This window comes from Lycorma delicatula, chromosome 5, assembly GCF_047948215.1.
Source record: "Lycorma delicatula isolate Av1 chromosome 5, ASM4794821v1, whole genome shotgun sequence".
NCBI classification, from domain to species: Eukaryota; Metazoa; Arthropoda; class Insecta; order Hemiptera; family Fulgoridae; genus Lycorma; species Lycorma delicatula.
Window position 1 is genome coordinate 84768456 of NC_134459.1, and position 19997 is coordinate 84788452.

A 19997-nucleotide genomic window follows, 5' to 3' on the forward strand; every position below is an offset into this window, starting at 1 on the left:
AAATTTTTTATTGCAGCTTTTGCAGTATATTGGTGAAACCAGTCCTGAGTGTTTGGAAAACCTTGATACCCCTCGAAACATTCCTGCAGCTGCTTTAAATCCTGAACTGGAAGAAGAAGCCATGAGTTCTGTTTTGAATCAGAGGCACTTAGAACAAGATCATATTTCACGAACTTCTACTCAGCCAACGTTAGTATTGCATTTTATTATTTTATGAAACATAGTTGTAATCAACTGGTAGAATTCATTTTAAACATATTTATGATTTCATTGCCAAACATATTGTCCATCTTTGTCAAATTGCTTAATATCATGGTAAAAAAAAAATGTTCTGTAGGAAATGTTTTTCAATTACTGATCTAATAAATGTCCCTTTATAATATACTAGAAACTAGAAATTATCAGAAACTGATTTAAAAAAGAATAATTTAAAATCTTTAAAAAAAAGTTTGGAAAACAGGTTTTTGTAAATCGGAAAATGTTCTTTGTAAATAGTTTTTCAGTATTTTATAGATTAACATTTATTTCAATAATCCTTATACCATAACTCTTTCTTTGTACCATTATATAAATAAAAATTGTTCATTATATGCTATATATATTAAATTAGAGTTTAATTTATTTAAATTTATTACTGATATTGTGAGTAATGAAGAGAGCTGTAGACAGACTGAAGTGGCTGGAAGCATCTAAAAATTATCTACACTAATAAAAAGATTGACTCGACCTGCCTAAACCACAAATCAAACTGTTTCACAGATACTTCATAATTATTGTTGTCTAAACTGTCATCATTACAATAGTTTACAGAAGAACCGTCAGTATCACTATTTCCATCACTATCATTTTCATTATAGCCTCCAGAACCTCTCAGTTTTATAATAAATTCATCTATCGCATTCTCCACTTTTCAATTTTTTCTCTGTAATCTTTTTTAATTTCTTTTGACACAGTTTTTAATCCTTTCTGAAGTTGCTATAATTTTGTTATTGATATATCCCCAGAATTGTTAATTCATTGAATGTAATGTTTTAAATTAGCTATGCTAATTCTATCAGTTTGAGCAGATACATCTATGGAAGAAGGTGTATTCAGTTTCATTTTTTCAACCAAATAATATAATATAGAGACATTCTCATACTTTTTTTTTGTAAATCACATGAAATTCCATATTTTTGTAAATGATGATTTCAATTTTTACAAAATCATTTCGGGGAGGTTTGTTAATTTCCTTGCCGTAGTAACGAGCACTGTTCTTCACTATCAGAGATGCTATTAAATTTATTACTTTTTCCATTAACCACCTTTCAGAATTTATATTATTTATTTTTCAATGAAAATCCCTGAGTGTAGTGGTGCCTGCTTTTAATATAAGTTCGTTCCCATTTATGAATCCTTGCTCTCTGGTCTCATAAAATTATCACCCTTGGTTTTATAAAATTAACATTTATACAAATGTGAGTAATATAGCAATCAAATACATACGTAATAACAAAGAAAGTTTAAATAATGAAAATAAACATCATAAAACATACAACAGTTATATATAATGTAATAACAAAATACCTACCTTACAGTCAATACATAATAAGACAAAAGAGTGAAAAAATATACATACAGTATTTATACTCACTATCTTTCAAAACATTACCAAAACGTACAATAAAGAAATATTTAAACCAGCTTATAAACCTAATAACCACATAATAAAATATTTAAAAACTAAAAATAATAACAAAATAAATGGTGTGTGGAATCTATAAAAATAAATGTAGTAATTGTGATTGCATTACATATAGAAAAACAAATAGATCCTTTAAAAGCAGATTTCTTTTGCATTATAGAAATTACAAAATAAATTAGGTTTAGCTAATATGGCAGGCCATTTAATAAACAATAAACGTCCTAGTTCTGATAGTAACACAAATTTAGAAATATTAGAGATTAAAAAAGATGACCCAAAATTAAATATATTAGAAAAATATTACGTTTATAAATACAAATAAAATTTCAGTTTGTTAAACCATCAGACAGTGTTTGAGGGATACATTCTTATAAAAACTGGAACAGATAGCAGTACTCATGTAAATTAATATTCAGTTCTCATTATTTTAGTATTTTTATTTTTAAATTTTTATTATGTAATAACAGAATTATTTCAATCATGACTAAGGATGCAGAATTTATAAAAGTACTTTCATGAAAAATAAGTAAGATATGTACGTAATAAGTAAGATATGTCTTATCTCAATATTCTGTATTAGGTAAAGTTTGCTTAATAGAATTTAAATATATATATTTATACACTAACTTAGCAAAAACAATTCTTTTGTTATTGTATTTGTTCATATTTCCTTCTGTATTAATATTTCAAAGATAAAAGTATAAAAACCATTTACCTCCAAGAGTACAGAATTTAATAATGCTTCTTACCTTTAAGAAGCATTATTAAATTCTGTATTTTTAGTGGTAAACAGTTTTTTTACTTTTGTCTTTATGATATATATGTTTTGGTTTTAATTTTTTCAGTGAATTTGTACTGATAAAAAAAATTCTGTTCATGATTCTAAGCACTGTATTACCAACATTTTATTGCATGATTTTTATTATTTTGAAACTGTAATTTATCCAGAACTGATAAATTTATTCATTTTAGCATAGATGAGTTTATTGTTACTAATTTTCTTTTATTTTATATTGCAGTATGACTGTAGAATCAGAGAAGAGGCCACATTATAAGCAACCTACATCAGCATTTCAGCATTGCCGTTTACTGTTCTCTCAGTTGGGTTTGGCAGGTTGGGAACGCCGTTCACATTTATATCTTCTTGATAAGAGCGAGAAACTTCTCAGAGAGTTACGAAATTTAGATACTCAGGTTTGTTTAAGTTTTTAAGTTATTTTTAATGTTTTTCTCTGTACTACATTTTCCTTAGCACTATACATAAATTGTGATTAAATTCTTTATTTATAAAATTTGGTTAAGAAGCTACCATTTGTTTTTGTAGTATAAGTGTCCCTAACATAATAAGTACATCAATTTCAATTGATGGAGCTAATCTTGAGTGAAAAAATATTCAAAAAAAAAAAGAATATGATTTTTGAAATAATGAATAAAGTTATGTAACAAAGTGAACAAAAATTTGTTACATCTACCTGATTTTTCTTTTCACTAGTTAAAATTATAATACAGTAAACTCTGCATAATATTCTCACTGTTGAAATAATTTTCTGCTTAAAACGTGATTTTTACTAAGTCTAGATCAATAAGGCAAAACAAGTGTATATATTTCTGCTTAATTTGCACTGAATCCTATCTAATACACTCTCTGTTTTGTATTCAATGGTTTAAAATTTAATTGTTACATAAGGCTGTTTAGCAATTTATTCATGAAAATAAGATTAAACATGACTCAGTGGAAGTTTGCCGTAAATTTACTCCTAAACAAATAAAAACAATCTATCATAAAAGCAGATATGAATCATAGAATTCAGAATCTTAGAATTCATTTGTTTTTCTTTCGTAAACATATTTTTTTAATAGTCATGAAATTGATGTTGAGCAACATGAGCAGCATTAAAAGAAAAGTGTTATCAATTGATAATAAATTAAATATTTAAAAAAAAATTATTAAGTTTGAGTAAATTATATTTAAAAGTATAAAGTAAACTCAAACTCTATCACTAAAGATTTTAACATTTCTGATTCTACATTAAGAACAATTTTATAAAAATGAAAAGAGATACAGGAAAATGCCATACAAAGTAGAACAAAAAAAAAAGAAGATAAAAACTAGTAAATATGAACAGTTAGAAGACATATTGTTGAAGTGATTTCAGCAAGTCTGTTGCTTACACTTGTCAGTGAATTGGACACTTTCAAGGAAAACACACTAGAAATAGACAAGGGATTCCAAATTGCCGATTCCAATGCATCTAATGGTTGGATCGACTGATTCAAATCATGACATGTAATTGTACATTGTCAGATCTGTGGTAAATTGGAGTTGGTGAATGAAGGTGTGACATGGAAAAATAATACTCTGCCTACTCTGCTTAAGATATACTCCAAACATTCTATTGTCTGTGACGTTCAGTGTGTTATTTCTCAAATGACTCAACATAATACAGCTGTGAGCCTCTGCTGGATCCCCAGCCATATTGGAATTTCAGGTAATGAGTGCGCTGATAGTGCAGCAAAAGAGGCTTATTTTCAACCTCCTTTCACTAATCACGCTGTTTTGAGTAATCTTGTGTGTTTTCTAAAGAGAGGTTGATTCATAATGAGTGGAAAAGTGAATGGAATGGTAACATCAACAATATGAGGTGTGGTTATTAAATAACGAGACTAATGCTGTAAAATATTTTATTTTAAATTTATACATATTTAGTTATTATCCCCTTCAATATACACCCCTCCTCTATCCCTACAATGCTCCGTGTGAAATTTCCATTGTTCGATTCAGTGCTGGAAGTCTTCTTCTATGAGCTCTTTCATGATGCGTGCCGCTTTTTCTTTCACAGCTGCAAGGGTCTAAATCTTTTTCCTTTTTATGTAGATTTGACTTTGGGAACAGATAAAAGTCACATGGTGCTAGGTCAGGTGAATAAGGTGGATGATCTAACACTGGGATGTTTGGCTAGAAACGTCTTGACAGACAGTGCAATGTGAACAACTGCATTGTCCTGTTGAAGAACCGATGACTTGTTCTTCCACAGTTCAGGTCTTTTTTTTTTGTCAATTCCTACAGTTTCAGCAATCGCATGAATAGTTAGCCGATGGTAAGATCGGATCAGTTTACCAATTTTTTGGTAAACTACATTAACCAATAATTAATATTTACTAGTATTAATATAAAAGTAATATTATGTTAATATATTTTTCAATAAAGATATTTTATTGTGTATAATTGCAGAGGTGTAGAGAAACCCACAAAATAGCTGTAATCTATGTCGCAGATGGTCAAGAAGATAAAAATTCAATACTAAACAATACTAGTGGCAGCCAGGCATATGAAGATTTTATAGCTGGATTAGCATGGGAGGTTAGTCTGGTTTTAGTTAATGAATTAATTATTTATGTTTGCTGATAATTATTAACATTTTTTCATAACCACTTTTTTTGAACTACTAATTTTAAAATTATTGCATTTTAATTGTAAAACTAAAATACAGAATACATTTTAGAACAATGTAATCTATATCTTAAGTTTTACCTATTTATTTATTCTTTTTTATTAAGAAGAATGATTTTTACTGTATTTTCAAGGTTGAACTGGAGTCGCACACAGGATTTATGGGTGGATTGCAGAGAAATAAGACAACTGGAGCAACTGCTCCATATTATGCTACTTCATTTACTGAAGTAATTTTCCATGTTTCCACACGAATGCCTTCTTCAAGCAGTGAAGCTCTTCTTCAGAAGGTATGTATATTTCCTAAATGTTAGTAAATAATAGGTCCATTTAACAATCGTCCTTTGTTATACTGCTCACTGACAAACAATAAACACCTCTTGTACGGTGAGAAGAGACCAGGTTTGGAATTCATGGGAACAACTGTTCTCACGCTTCGACTTGGGTCCTGTCTGTCAGGTAAAGAGGCTAGCAGTGTAGATAGTCCAGTAAGACCAGCTAAAAAAGGAATTCTATTAGAACCAGTCTGCGAGGTGTTATGACATCAGTCTTGCAAGGGCAGTTCTGCTAGGAGTTCAGCAGGGAAAGGCTGTGAGTTGTGTGGGTTCAGTGGAGTTCTGTGAACCAGTCCAGCAAGACAGTTATGACGATGGTCCAGCGAGGAGAGTCATGGGTGTGAGTCTGCAAGATGAGAGTGCGAGATGTCAATCCAGTGAGAAAAGTCTTGAACCCAGTTTAATGTGAGTAAGGTGACACCACTAGTAACTCCAGTAAACAGGAATTACTATTGATGAGTTACAGTAAAACTCTTAAGTGTACAATTGAAAGAAATAATGAAATAAATTTCATCTATAAACTGTTAGGGTAGACAGCAAAGGTATTTGCAAGTGAACTTTATACAATTGTTTGTTAATACAAGACTAGTGGTTAAAAAAGGTTAAGACTAGTGGTTTCTTTTGTTAATGGGTCTGAATTGTAGTTTTCTATTTATCTACCTGGAGTAAATTCCAAACGATTATTTATTTTGAACTCTGTCTTGTTTGTAATCTGTATTTATTATTTACTATTGACATTTATCATTATTTTATTAGTAATATTTTGATTGTTATTCTTTGTTGATTATGTTGTGTATTATGCTCTGTTTTTATGTCATATTTACTGTTTTGATTATGTTAAGTATTATGTCATGTGCTATATTATGTATTAATTGTTTGATTTGTTATTATTGACATGTAATATTATTATTGTTTACTACTTTTATTGTTACTATTATCCTGATTATTATTGTGGTTTAATTACTACATTAATATTTGTTTTCATTAATTGTCATTATTATTATTATTGTTATTATTAATTTATCTGGTTGTAATTATGAATATTTTAAACCAATAAACTGTAATTATATAAACATTCTAAATTGTCAACCTCTCAATATCCAGATTGATTCACAAACCATGTGACAGTATATTACAAAACCACAAAAACTTGTAATCAATGATAACATACCGCCCATTCACTTATAATTTTATGTTAAATATTTTTAAACTAATTGCTAAAATATTATTAAACTAAATGCTTCTGTTATATAATGAAATAAGGTAATATTTCAATTGTTCTTTACTTAAAGTTGATCTATTAAATATAAATTGATATTTCTTATGCTTGTCTCAGTGCAATTATTTATTACTGCTAGGCTGAATGGTATTAACATATTGTGCACTATGTATATAAATTTTTTATTGATGTAGAATTGTTCTGATCTTATATGTTAGAAAGTAGCATTTTATTTTCAGTAAAATATTTCACATATTTAGAGGTATGGTAACAAAATAATGAACATTTTAATGAATGTGACAGTACAGCTGGTAGCCATTCCAAAAGAGAATAATGAACTATGCTTGCAGCAGTGGAAAAACCAGAGGATTACTTTGCTTGTAGAGTGCAAGGGGATTACTTCAAGGAGATTTGAAGCTACTAGTTAGACTACTTTTTTCACAGTCTATGTTGCAATACTTATTGAAAAGAACTCACAAGTATTATAAATGTAGGGTAATTGGTCGAGTTAATTGTTAAAATTTTTATTTTTTAATTGGTAACACTACTATTTAAGAGTAGATATATTGTTTATTTTTATTTATTTTTATTTTTTTTATGTAGACACGTCATTTAGGTAATGATGAAGTGCATATAATTTGGTCTGAACACTCGAGGGATTATCGCCGTGGCATTATTCCGACTGAATTCTGTGATATTCTTATTGTAATTTATCCACTACCAGCACCACATCAGTTATACAGAGTACAAGTTTCTAGAAAACCAGAGGTACGATAAATTTTTTTTTTAAATTTATACATTTTAAATCACGTTCTTGATTTTGCTGGAATTTTCCTAATTAACTGATTAAGACTCATTTTTTTAAACTAATTTTTTAATTAGTTTTATTTTTATGATAGCTGTGCTAAGAACAGCAGTACCTTGATGTGGAGGACAGGTATTGCATTTGCTTATAAATAACAACAGTAATAGATTGTTTTTTTTTTTGGCACGTGTATTCCTAATGCAACTTTTTACGTTGAATTCAAAATGTAATCATAATTTTTCCATCACCCAGAGTTTTTGAAGTATTGTATTTTTCAGAATTGTTTTTTATTTTTTTTTTAGGGATAACTTGAGTATATTTTAAATGATTTCTAACAGGTCGTGGGATATAAATGTAACTTTACCATAGCTGCATGCATGATGATTCATTTTCTGTAGGTTCTGACATGTTAACATAGTCTTCTGAGTCATACAATTAACACAGTATTGTTTAAATGTTTGCTGTGTATGCACACACTTATTTTATTCTGTTTTATTCTGTTATGTGATTTACATGTACTGTTGTAATATAATTATGCTTAACACATTTTATAAATTAAAGATAATTACAACCCTGATAATTTTATTAATATATTAGATTTTTCCTACGATTTTTATAAAACCAGCATTCTCAAAAAATTTCATATGTATTATAACAATAAATTAATCAACGAACAAATCAAATTTGAAGACAGCATCCTGTTTAAACAAATAATTAATAATTATCAAGTTACCTAACCTGATTATCTTCCTCCAACTATTACTATTCATAACAACTTTTATTTTTAATGAGATGTGCGGGTATCGATTACTATGATCATTTAGATCAAATGGAAATTTGTAGCTTATGAAAAATGTCATGCCTGACCAGGATTAGAACCCAGGACCTTCGGGTGAAAGGCAGAGACGCTACCACTCATGCTACAGAGGCCGGCCTATTCATAACAACTGAGACACTCTTATATAACTGATGCAATTTCTTTTATGTAATGATGACCAGTTATGATTTTAATATTTTATAATTTTTTAATTTATGTTTTCAATTTTAATATTTTAAATGACGAAAAAATTTCTTTCCTGAGGATGGTCGTATGACCAAAAGTGCTAGAGACATAATATAAATTGTTGGTACGGTTGATTTTTATTTTATTTTTATATTATAGCTAATTTCATATACCAACAGTGCCATGTTTGAAAAAATTACACGTGGTGTGTGTGTGTGCGAGCATGCATGCATGTGTGTGGTGTGTGTTAGTGTTAGTGATTAAATATACCAAGGAAGTGTGTAAATTATCTGGAAAGTTTCTGTTAAAACTTCTGTTTTGGCTGTAAAGTTGGGGATTGAGAAAAGAACTGGGCCCCTCACATCTGCTAAACCTGTCTGATGTACTGGGTGAGTGGCAATCAGCACATGAGTTTTGTCATACTGATGGTGTGGCGTGAACCATAAGACCATTTGTCAGAGTGTTTTTATACTACAAGAATAAAAGGAATATTCCAAACACTAGTGTGGTACCTGAATTTACAGTTTGCTATAAGGCCCAGCGCCATATGGTAAGGAAATTTACCCTTACATATTACAAATTTACTTACCCTTACAAATTTATCTTCCAACACATTAACTTTAGAAGATGATTGGAATATAAGGTAGCCACTGAAATTCAACATGAGAAACAAGATGATCCTCTTTTTGAAGCAGAATCCTCTTCCTGGGAAGAGGATTCATCTGATAACTCGAGATGAATTAAATAACCTTTCTGGGATTTGAACAAGCCAAGCTTTTGGAATCTAGGCTGAAAGGTTGGACTCTTTTCCATACTGGTACTAAAGTGTCTTTCATTTGTAATCATCAGGAAGAGCTTCAAGATTTATATTTTGAAGAAAATAGTTTAGTGTACTGTAACAGTACTCATGCAGTGATGGGTGAACTTCATTATGAACAAAACTACAGAATGGAAATAGTTCATTGATTTCTCAAAAAACAGTTTAAAGACTGTCCTGAACAATGGCAACATTTTCCTTCTATGCTGTTAGCTTGTGCAAGTAACATGAATGAAATATATGGCAATATGATAATTGAGTTTGAAAAAACCATTAAAGTATAGGTTATAGGGTATTTCTAAATTAGTTTTATAATAGTAACCTTTAATAATGAAATAAGTAAATAAGTTAGAGAAATATTTGTTACAACAGTATATCTTCAAGTATCATTTACAAATGTTCAATATTACCTTTTGTAACAAGGCAGTTTCATTAGCATTAAAATTTTTTTAATGTTACTGTTTTTAGAGCAATTAAAAAAATTGAACAATAAGTATAATCATGGGACATTCTTTCCTTTTTTTTGATAACTGAAGATTGGTAGAAAATTTCAGCCTACTAATGAATTTTCAAATTATTTTTTTTACCAAGTTACAACAGACTGTTGTTACTCTAATAATAATAATAACTACTATTATGTTCTTTAGAAGTGGAATTTATAGTGAATAAAAGATGCGTAGCTTAACTGGGATTGGAACCAATCCCAGATCCTATTGGTATACAAATTAAAGCTGAAATCTATTAGATTGCATGTAAAATAAAAATAAAATTAAGTAGTTCTAAAATTAATTCAGTATTTGAAAAGGGTACTAATTAGTTCATTATTATTTAATAAAGGAATTCTTTTTTTGTTGTTGTAATATTAGGTTTTATTTCAGTAATGGTTTCCTGGGTATTTAAAATTTATGTAATAATATGAGTGATGTACAAAATTTTTTTATAGGTTCCATATTTTGGACCTCTCTTCAATGAAGTGATTGTTGGACAAAAGGTTCTTCCTGGTTTGGTTAGAGCAGCTGCTATTAGTGCTTCTCGGGCAAAGAGAAGCATGTTGCCATTCTATCAACAATAGTAAGTTGTAATGTTTCAAGTCAAGTATATAAGGGTATTCCAAAATTGGCAAAATCTGGTAGCAAAAAAGAATAGAAAAAATGTAATATCTAAATATATAACTTTTCTAAACCTACTTGTTTCATAATTTTGTAATTATCTAAATACCTATTGATTTATTACCTGTGAATAAGTGGGTATTTAAAAATATATTCTGTGTATGTTAAAATTGAAAAATTATTGTGATATTAATGGGTTTCCAGCTTGGCTGCAATAAATTATGTTTGCAAGTGGGACAGCAGGGACAAGACAGATCATTATATCAGGAAGGAATGGCCAAAGTTATCTATGTTGTCATATGTTTACAGCCACTTATCCTGTGACACTTATTGTAGGTACTTATCCTATGTTTTTGTAGACCCTCTGCTACGGTATTTTGGCATTTTGGTCACTTGTTACAAGTCTGAATAATAAGGGCTCCAAAATCTCTTACTTTAAATGCTCAGCAAAGCTTTTTTGTGACCTATGGAATGGGGGTCATCACATTTTGTTTTGTACAATAAAATCCCAACCAGCTTTGTGATATTCATTTTGGATTTACCTCTACAGCTTTTTGATAGATTTCATATACTATTTATTTATCAAGTTTGGCCTTTTTCCTTATGAAAAGAAAAAAATAAATTTCTAGTACCTTTGATTTGGAGCAGTAGTAGTGGCAAATAAAGGTGTAACAATAACTGTGTTGACACAATGTTATTAGTTGCTGGATATTACTGTGCACGTGTACTGTTGAAATGGCAGGTTTTTCCAATAAGCTGTGCAAAGTTAATTTTGAAATAGTCTGGATTTTTATGCTTTATTTATAAAATTCAGTTTTATACTTTGTGTTTGTTTTTCTCCAGAGGTTCTGCTTTATCAGAATATATTTTTATGAAAGTTAGAAAACATAATTTAAAATATTTTAATGTGTAGAGAATATTTAACTATGTCTGTCTGATAAAAAATCAATTATTCTAATTAATAACTTCTTATATTCTTCTGTTAGGATGAAGTTGCTGAACAATTCATTTAGTTGTGTTTACTTTTTTTTATTGATGTAATTGTTTCTTCTTTTGATTACTGTAAATGAATGCACATCAGTACATGAGATCTACTTCTACGTCTACATTGCTATTAAAAATGTACTTATGTTTATTTACCAGTTTTTATCCTCTGCAAATCTAAGATGTATTGGTACTACCCATCTCTACCTCACTTTCCCTTATTGCTGAGGTTATATTTACTTTCAAGTTTTTCTCAGCTTTTACTAAAGTTTTGAGCTAACCAAGACTTTGTGGGAGCTTTTCTTTTCCTATTTGACATAGATAATCCAATCAGTATGGGTATGGCTACAGAAAGTCATACCCACATTGTCATACATAAAATAACAGAATACTTAGTGGGTTTCATTATGTAAGCATTTACCCACTTATTCTGTTTTCTAACAATTTCTGCTGATTTTTAATCTTTTTCTTGTATAAAAAACTTATTGTAGCAGCCTAAACTTCACTACAAAATGACACATGACTTGCAATTCTGTTAGGTTGATATATCAAAAACTTTTAAATAACACTCCTAATCTTCCCCAAATCTTTATTGTTTACTCAGAAGGTTATTTTTAAGACTAAAAATGTCTACCAGCTGCTGCAACTATGTTAAATTCTTTTAAGTAAGGATAATCTAAATGTAAACATGAATAATAGGGTTTCACTTAAGTTAAGGTTTTTTTATTTAATCTTAATTACCAATTAATTTTTATTCAAGTTACATAATGGAAATTATAGTATTGATAGTAATTGTGTTATTATTTCACAAAATAAGAAAGAATACGTTTGTCTGTACCTGTATGAAATATGCTTTTACAAGTATTTGTTACATTTTTTAAATTTGAATCATTTTGACACTGAATCATCAGGTTGAAAAGGTTTAAATTCAAATAAAAAACATCTGCTCAAGTTTATGGCTGTTAATCATTTTATTTGTTTCTTTATTAACCTTACATGTGACAGATAATTTCTATACTGGTAGGTCTATTTATTAAATTTTACGGAGAATTTGCTAATAACTCTGTAAAAATAAATTTATTTTTTAGTTAGCAGTATTACGTATTATTTTAAAGCTAGTTTCTTGAATTTTTGTTCAGAATTTAACTATAGTTAGTTATATAACCATGTGCATATAATATCATGCCAGTGAGAATAAAGAAATTTGAAATGACAGAATGAAAATATCCAGAAATAATAATTTGTCTTTGAAATTAAATTGAACATTTATAACTAGGAAATAAGAAAAGGTGGAATGTAAATTTATTAGATGATTTTTATGTGGTTACTTAAAGTTTCAGGTTTGGTATATAAAAAATAAATAATAATGTACAATAAGAAGAGAATCAATTCTGTGATGGCATAAAATACAAACTAAAAATCTTATTTTTTGTTTTAAGTTTTTCAGCTCATTTAGAATTATTATAAAAATGTCAGTTCTTGGTATTACCTGAAAAAAAAAATATCCTCAAGTGCATTCAGAAGTAATATCCACTTCAAAATTTAAGTCACAGTCATCAATAATATTGTAAAGATAAGAACTATTAATTTTACTGTCATTCAGTTGAGTAAAAAAAATGGAGTTTGTATTTGGTGGATACAAAGAAAACTCCCTAGAGAAATTGAGGATGTTAGTTTTCACTATAAACAACTTAGACTGTCATTAATTCTTTAAAAACAGCATATTACATTAAAAAAATTCAGATATACAGACAGAAGTGTGTTCATTGGAGACTATAAAAATAAGATTGTGCCACAACTTCTGATGTACTTCACAACTTCTACAAATAGATGAATAAAAAATAAACAAGTATTGATTTTTCAACAGTTGCATTTTGGCTGCATACCTATCAGAAAATTGACAGTTGCCATTTCCAGAGTTAAAAGGTCTATATTTTCATTTTTCAACCATTAGCTTTATAAATTGAATTATGTTTGAACTAAATATTATCAGCTTTTTTTCTAATTTTATATTTATAATGGAATAATTATTTAAGCCTAACCAAGTATTTCTTAATTAAATTACAGCTATGAGGAAAGATCAAGGTCATTGGAAACAGTGGTAAGAAATCATAAAAATGCTACTACTTTTGAAGAGTTTGCTGCTCAAGTCTTTTCTCCTGTTCAGACACCAGCACCATTTGGAATAAGTTCTGCAAGAGCATCTGGTAAAGAGTTAAAATTAATTTTTTTAACTAAGTGGTGATTCATTTTTTTAATGTACATTTTGTTACCAATATATTAAAAATGTTATTATGTATTCCATTTTTTTGAATTATACACTTTTTTCCATAACTGAAAAATCTGTAGTATTAGCCTGAATAAAAGCCACATTCTTAAATTTATATCATCAAAAACAGAAAAAAGATTTAAAAGAATTGTTGGGAAAAGTTTACTGACCTGCTTTGTTGACTTGTGTAGTAACAACAAAATTAACATTAAAACAAGCTCTAGTATACTTTTACAGCTTATATCTTAAATTTTATTTCATAAATGACAAATTCAACCACCTGATGAGTATAAAATCAATTCTTATATTTATATTAATATTAAAATCTTCAAAATAGTCAGATGTTACGGCAATAACATTTTGTGTAATCACTTTCTTGCAATCTACTTCTTCATAGTTTGAAAAAGATAGTATTCCAGAGGTACTAAGTCTGGCAAGAATGGAATATGCAGAAGAATTTTTTTTTGCATAATTCAGACAATTTTACTGTTGCATTAGCAGAAGAGTGAGCACTGGTGCATTTGTCTCTAAAAAAACCTTCGTTCTCATCAAGCGTGGTGGTTTTTTTTTATTTCCTCATTTAGACAATCCAACAAAGATGATGTTATATTGTACAGTTTTTGTTTTACTCCTACCCAGAAAGCCAGTAAAGATTATGATTTAGATTTACTATGAAGATTATGAAAAACAGTAACCATTATCTTTCCTGTTGATGGAATGGTTTTTGTTTTCTTTGGGGCAGATGCCTTGATTGTAGCACACTGTCATGTATCAGTTTTTACAAAATTGTGGAAAACTTCCACTACAAAACTTCACAATTATGTTGAAACAGTTCCAAATTGTTCTAGAAGTGTCTACTTGTTTACATTTTTGGTTAGCTGTGAGCAATAATGTGGACTCAACTAGCAGACATTTTTTGCGTACTTAAATATTTTATATGCTAATTGTCTTAGCAATTACACACTTTCAATCTTCTATCCCCCATCACCACATCACCATAGATTTTTTCAATATTCTTTGAATTTGTATACTCAACAGACCATCTGCAATATTGTAGCATTATTATTTATTTGTGCGTATATGACTACAAAAATTACTGGACATTTGTAAGCTGTTCTAATCGATGGAGTTGACTCCCTATGCTAATTATCATCTTTGGTGGTTTCTGATTTAGTTTTACCTTTTAAAAAGTATTGTTTGGATCATCATACAAAATTCTTTCATCCATTTTTTGTAAATCATAATATTGGATCAACTGCCACAAACAGAATTATGAATGTATCAGAATTCTATGATATCACTTGTAGGATGAGTGATATCTCTTATCTTTGCATGGATTTACCAAAAACAGTGTAGGTACATCCTTATAAAGTATAATATAAACAAGGTTATAACCACCATCTGCCCAAGTAAGAATTATGTTATTGATGTTAGAAAGAAAACTTATGAAAACTTGTTGAAAACTTATGGTAAGTGTAGTTGGGTATGTAGATGAGCAGTCTGGTATAAAAAATAAAATAAATTAAGTGTAAATATTTCTGTAATCAAAGTTTGGATTATATAGCAGTAACAACAACATTACTAACTGAGTAATGTAGTGTGTGTTAAGTATATAATATGTCTTGGTGTTAGGCAGCCTGATGACAGCCATTTTCAATTTAATAAGCATTCCATGTCAAGTTTACTAAGGAAATTGAAGGTGGAGTAATTTCTTGTAATAGTACTTTCCTATTTCACTAAGCTAAAACGTACTGCTGTACATTCCAATCTCACTGAAATGCAGATTTTCAGCTCTATAGGTGAACGTCATAGAATGGTTGTGCAACAAGCTTTAATGACTCAGAGAAAGCAGCCCTGTGTAGTCTTTTGTGTCACAGTTGCTTGTGTGTTGCTGTAAGAAGGACTGGACAGATAATGAAAAACAATCTATTAATATACCACTTCATTTGAGAAATAATTTTAATGAAATTTGGCTCAAAGACGTTTACATGAGGCATTTGTCAGTAAATGTTTGGGGTCAATATCTCTAGGGGCTTAGGTAGGTAGTTTCTTTGGGGTCAGTTTTCTCAAAACTTTGGAAGTGTAACTCCACTTTATATTATACGTGTTAAGTGTGTAATGTTTACCTTACCATTTAAAAAAAAATTTGCCCTAAAAGTCTCCCCTTCCCCAAAAATTGAAGAAAGCTATCTTTTTATTTTTTGCTTACTTTTTAACCAAATTTTTTTATGTCTTCCTAAGCATAGTTGTAGTGGTGCAAGTGGCCCTCAAAAAAATACTTCAGGGCAATGTTGGTGGTAAGAGAACTGATTAAAGTTTAAAAATATCTATTATTTTTTTTATATATAATTTTTTTTCCATTATATAAGAATAAATAATCAATTTCAGGAATTTTGTCATTTTTTTAAAATTCTTTTGTGTTCATTTCTAAAAGTCAGTTGTTGGATAAAAAGTATAACTTTTATTAAGCTGGTGCACGAGTATATGTACATTTGTTTGTAGACAAATTTTTTGTTTTGTTCATTTTATATTTTGAGTTACATTTTACTTTCTAAAATAGTTTACTTAATACTTTTTAAAAGTTAATTTTCAATTAACTTATTTATCTGCACTGAATTTACCAATTAATTATTTTTGCTATTGTTAAATTACAGGTGTTAGTTGTCGTAGTGTAGAAGGAACTCAGGTTTCTTCTTGTCCAAGTGCTCCTTCATCTACATTAGCTGCTGCTCTTATTGATTCTCATCCTCCACAAAACTTGAGGAATCGTCTTGCTTCAGATCTATATAGATTAAAAGGTAGAAATCTCTATTTGTATATTTTAATTATTAAAAAAAAAACTTTTGTTTAGTCTTATTAATATTAATTATTAATATTAGAAATTATAATTTGTTTATCATTAATCACAATTATTAACTGTAAACCAATTTTCTTCTGTTTCTAATATGAATTAATATTTTCTACAAGTGTTGAAACTGCTCTGACATGATTTTAGCTGAATTTTGTTATATACATTGAGTATGTTACATGCTGTCCTCCTTAAAAAGAAAGAGTTTATAATTTATTTAGGAATATACAAAAATTATTTTCTATCACAATTTTAAGGATGAAAAATATAATTGTATTGACAGTTGCATAATCCAGCCTGTGAAATCAAGTTACTTTGTTAATGTTTTAATTATATTTCTGTTTTCAATACACGTTTTTTCGATTTATATATAAATTAGTAATTTTTGTTTGTTTTACAATTTGTTTATTTATTTATTTCTCAGTAATATAATGTTTATAACTTGTATTAGTTGTTTCAGGTTTGACATATGTTTTGTAACCAAATTCATATTATTTATTTACTTACCATTTTCTCCAGTAATTACAGGACTGTGCCCAGTTACAAGTATTGTAACTTTTTTTTTATTATTGGTAATTAATTTTTTAGTCTGTGTAGTCTATGCCTGGTGGGGAGTTACTCTCAAAATCTGGATAAAAGGAAGAAAGTGTGTCTTGAGTGAGTGCCAAAAATCTCAAGATTTCTTTTGTTTAGAGGAGCGATATCCCACTAATAAATATTGCATATTAAATATAGGAGTTTTTGCAAAGATTTTTCATGTAAATTGCTATATGCCTATTTAATGTCCATTCATCAAGTTGCATTGTTTGCTGTGTCATATATATAATAAAACAAATTTATTTTATTATTTAATTAAAAATTAAAAAAAAAAATAGTTTTAAGGTCCTGAATGAGACATGTAGGATAAAAGTGGGCTAGTTAAATTTTTTTTTGAATGGTCAAGCAACCAGCTTGTTTTTCTGGGACACTTCAAATAGATTGAGCCAGTACTCCATCTATCAATCTGGGTTGTCCTCATTCATCGTGTGTAGCAGTCTTAGAATATACACTTTCCACTTTGCACTCTTCAGAAAATGTCTACACTTGACCGGCTTACCTCACTTTTGCAAATGAAAAATGAAATGTTGCAACAGTGCAGCAAATGCAGGCAATTGTTTGATGTGTTGGTCTTCTATATTCTCTCTGCCACTGTTGTACCACGTGAATGTTCTCATACTTACTTACAGTACCACTTCAGTATAGCCTTGCGTCAACAAACAATAAGCAAACCTCAGCCATTGTTGCTACTCGACTGTCTTCTGCTGTACTGGCTAATATGACTGGCTTGTTCCACCACCAGCCACCTGTGCATGCATGACATAAATTGCTTTCTACGCCTACCATGACAAATTTAATATTGTATACTACACTACACATTAGATTAGTGAGTGTAAGTCTTTTTGTTTAGATATTATTTAATTACAGTCAATGAGTACATTTTTTTGGACCTCTCTGTAGATAAAAAAACATTGTTCAAAACATACACATCCTTGAATGAAATTTTGAACCACATACAGTACTGAAGTCACTTTTAAATTGTTTAAACCAAGTTTATTCACATTCTTGCACTACTTAAATTTAATATGGGCATAATTTGAGATTTTTGCAACCTTGTGGAACAACCCTAACGAAAGTCCAGTCTGTTGAGAAAGTTTTGTGAGTGAGTGACTTTCCTAGATAATGTAAACCTGAGAGATGATGCCATGCTAACTGTCATCATGTAACACTGACAGAAAACCATTTTATTTATGATTAGCTATATTTTCTGTTAAATAAATCTAAACACCAAATAAAATAAGCTTAGTTTATCTGGTATTGCACTTTTGGGAAAATTATTTATAAAACTATTGTGGGATTAAGAATAAGACCGAGTGATTAAATAATGTTCCACAGTAAGTGAAACATAAACTTATTCTATGAAAATGGCATTCTTGTTGTATTGGTGCAAAACTGCAGATAGATGGAGGGATGAGTCTTGTGAACTATTATGGATTTTGACCTTGTTTAGTACAGTCTCATCAAAATATCTACTTCAAGGAACCCTTCAACAATAAACTTACAAGTATAGGATTGGCATCCATTTTAGATGGCTTGATTTTATGATTGGAAGCATTGTATTTTGTTTGTTAATTGGATTTTGTTGTTCTGTGTTTTAATGATGTTAAAGTCTTTGTTAAAAAAAAATTATGCTACGTAATTATGTACAAGACACTTAGTTGTTTTATTGTTTCATTAGATAAGAAATTGGAGGTGTTAGAAAGTTTGGATAAAGGTAGATGATGAAGATAAATTTTATTTAATATATATTCTTTCTTTTGCTCAATCTATCCGGCAGTAAAGATTTCATAAAACTGGGTGACTGGTTCTTGAATTACTGAAAAAAAGAATTCTAAGAATATCAAAACAATCTCTAAGTAATTTGAATATAATAGAAAAGCTTTACAATTCAAACAAATTACAATTCACAAACAATACACTAATTTTGTTGTTATAGGTAAAAAAAAAAAATACAGTAATGAAGTCATTCATTAAATAGTTTAAAACAATTTTATCTATGTTTTTGTAGTACTTGCATTTAATATGGGCATAACTTGAGATTTTTATAATCTTGTGAACAACCCTGGCAAAAGTCCAGTCTGTTGAGAAAGTTTCCTGAGTGAGTGACTTTCCTATAGAATGTAAACGTGGCAGATGATGCCATGTGAACTACCATCATGTAACAACACTGACAGAAGACCACTTTGCATATCATCAGAATTGAAAAAAAAAAAAATGAAGTTTTGTTTTTATTAATATTAATATTCGTAAAAAATAAATTTATAAAATTCTTTAACAAATTTAAGGTTATATATTTCTAATGTGCTGAAGTTCTAATCACAGATCATCATTTTTATATATTTTATAGGTAATGAAAGTCGTGTGTGGTTTGCTGGAGGGGATGGAGATTCTGGTATATCTCCTAGACCACTTAAGAAATTAGCATTAAAAAGTGCAACTAGGCGAGCTCCTGGACCCCCTGTTACACCTCCAGATAGTCCAACATCCCGCAGGTCAAAGTAGTAAATGGATTAACTAGGTTTTAATTAATTTTATTGTATTTATTATATAAAAGTTATGTAAGTATAGATATAATCATTTTTTAATCTATACTTATTGTCATATTTATTTATTTATTTATTCACTGTATTTTATAGTTTTTTTTTTTATTATAATGAAACTAGTGATTCTTTATATCTGACAGTTCTGTCAAGGTGATGGTCTTGTAGACTTATAATTTTAGCCTGAATAATAATAATAATAAACATTACAACAAATTTAGAAATTGTTGTAAATACTGCGCACAGAAAAATAGTTTATTATGAGAAAATAAAACACAATTGTATTATTTTGTCACAGTAATTATTATCAGTCAACATTGTTTTTATATAAACCAC

At 29.0% G+C, this 19997-nt stretch overlaps 1 protein-coding gene across 1 annotated transcript in view; it reads left to right on the forward strand.

Moving 5' to 3' along the window:
- The window catches only part of LOC142325155 (putative Rho GTPase-activating protein CG5521), a 142252-nt gene extending 122628 nt beyond the window's left edge, over positions 1–19624 (forward strand). Inside the window, exons 32-40 of the mRNA XM_075366555.1 lie at positions 17–189; positions 2704–2878; positions 4917–5045; positions 5270–5425; positions 7293–7457; positions 10258–10385; positions 13475–13614; positions 16331–16474; positions 19469–19624. Of these exons, the coding sequence (XP_075222670.1) occupies positions 17–189; positions 2704–2878; positions 4917–5045; positions 5270–5425; positions 7293–7457; positions 10258–10385; positions 13475–13614; positions 16331–16474; positions 19469–19623 (1365 nt within the window). The 3' untranslated portion in view covers position 19624. The remainder of the gene's footprint in view (positions 1–16; positions 190–2703; positions 2879–4916; positions 5046–5269; positions 5426–7292; positions 7458–10257; positions 10386–13474; positions 13615–16330; positions 16475–19468) is intronic.
- The last annotated feature ends 373 nt before the right edge of the window (positions 19625–19997 follow it).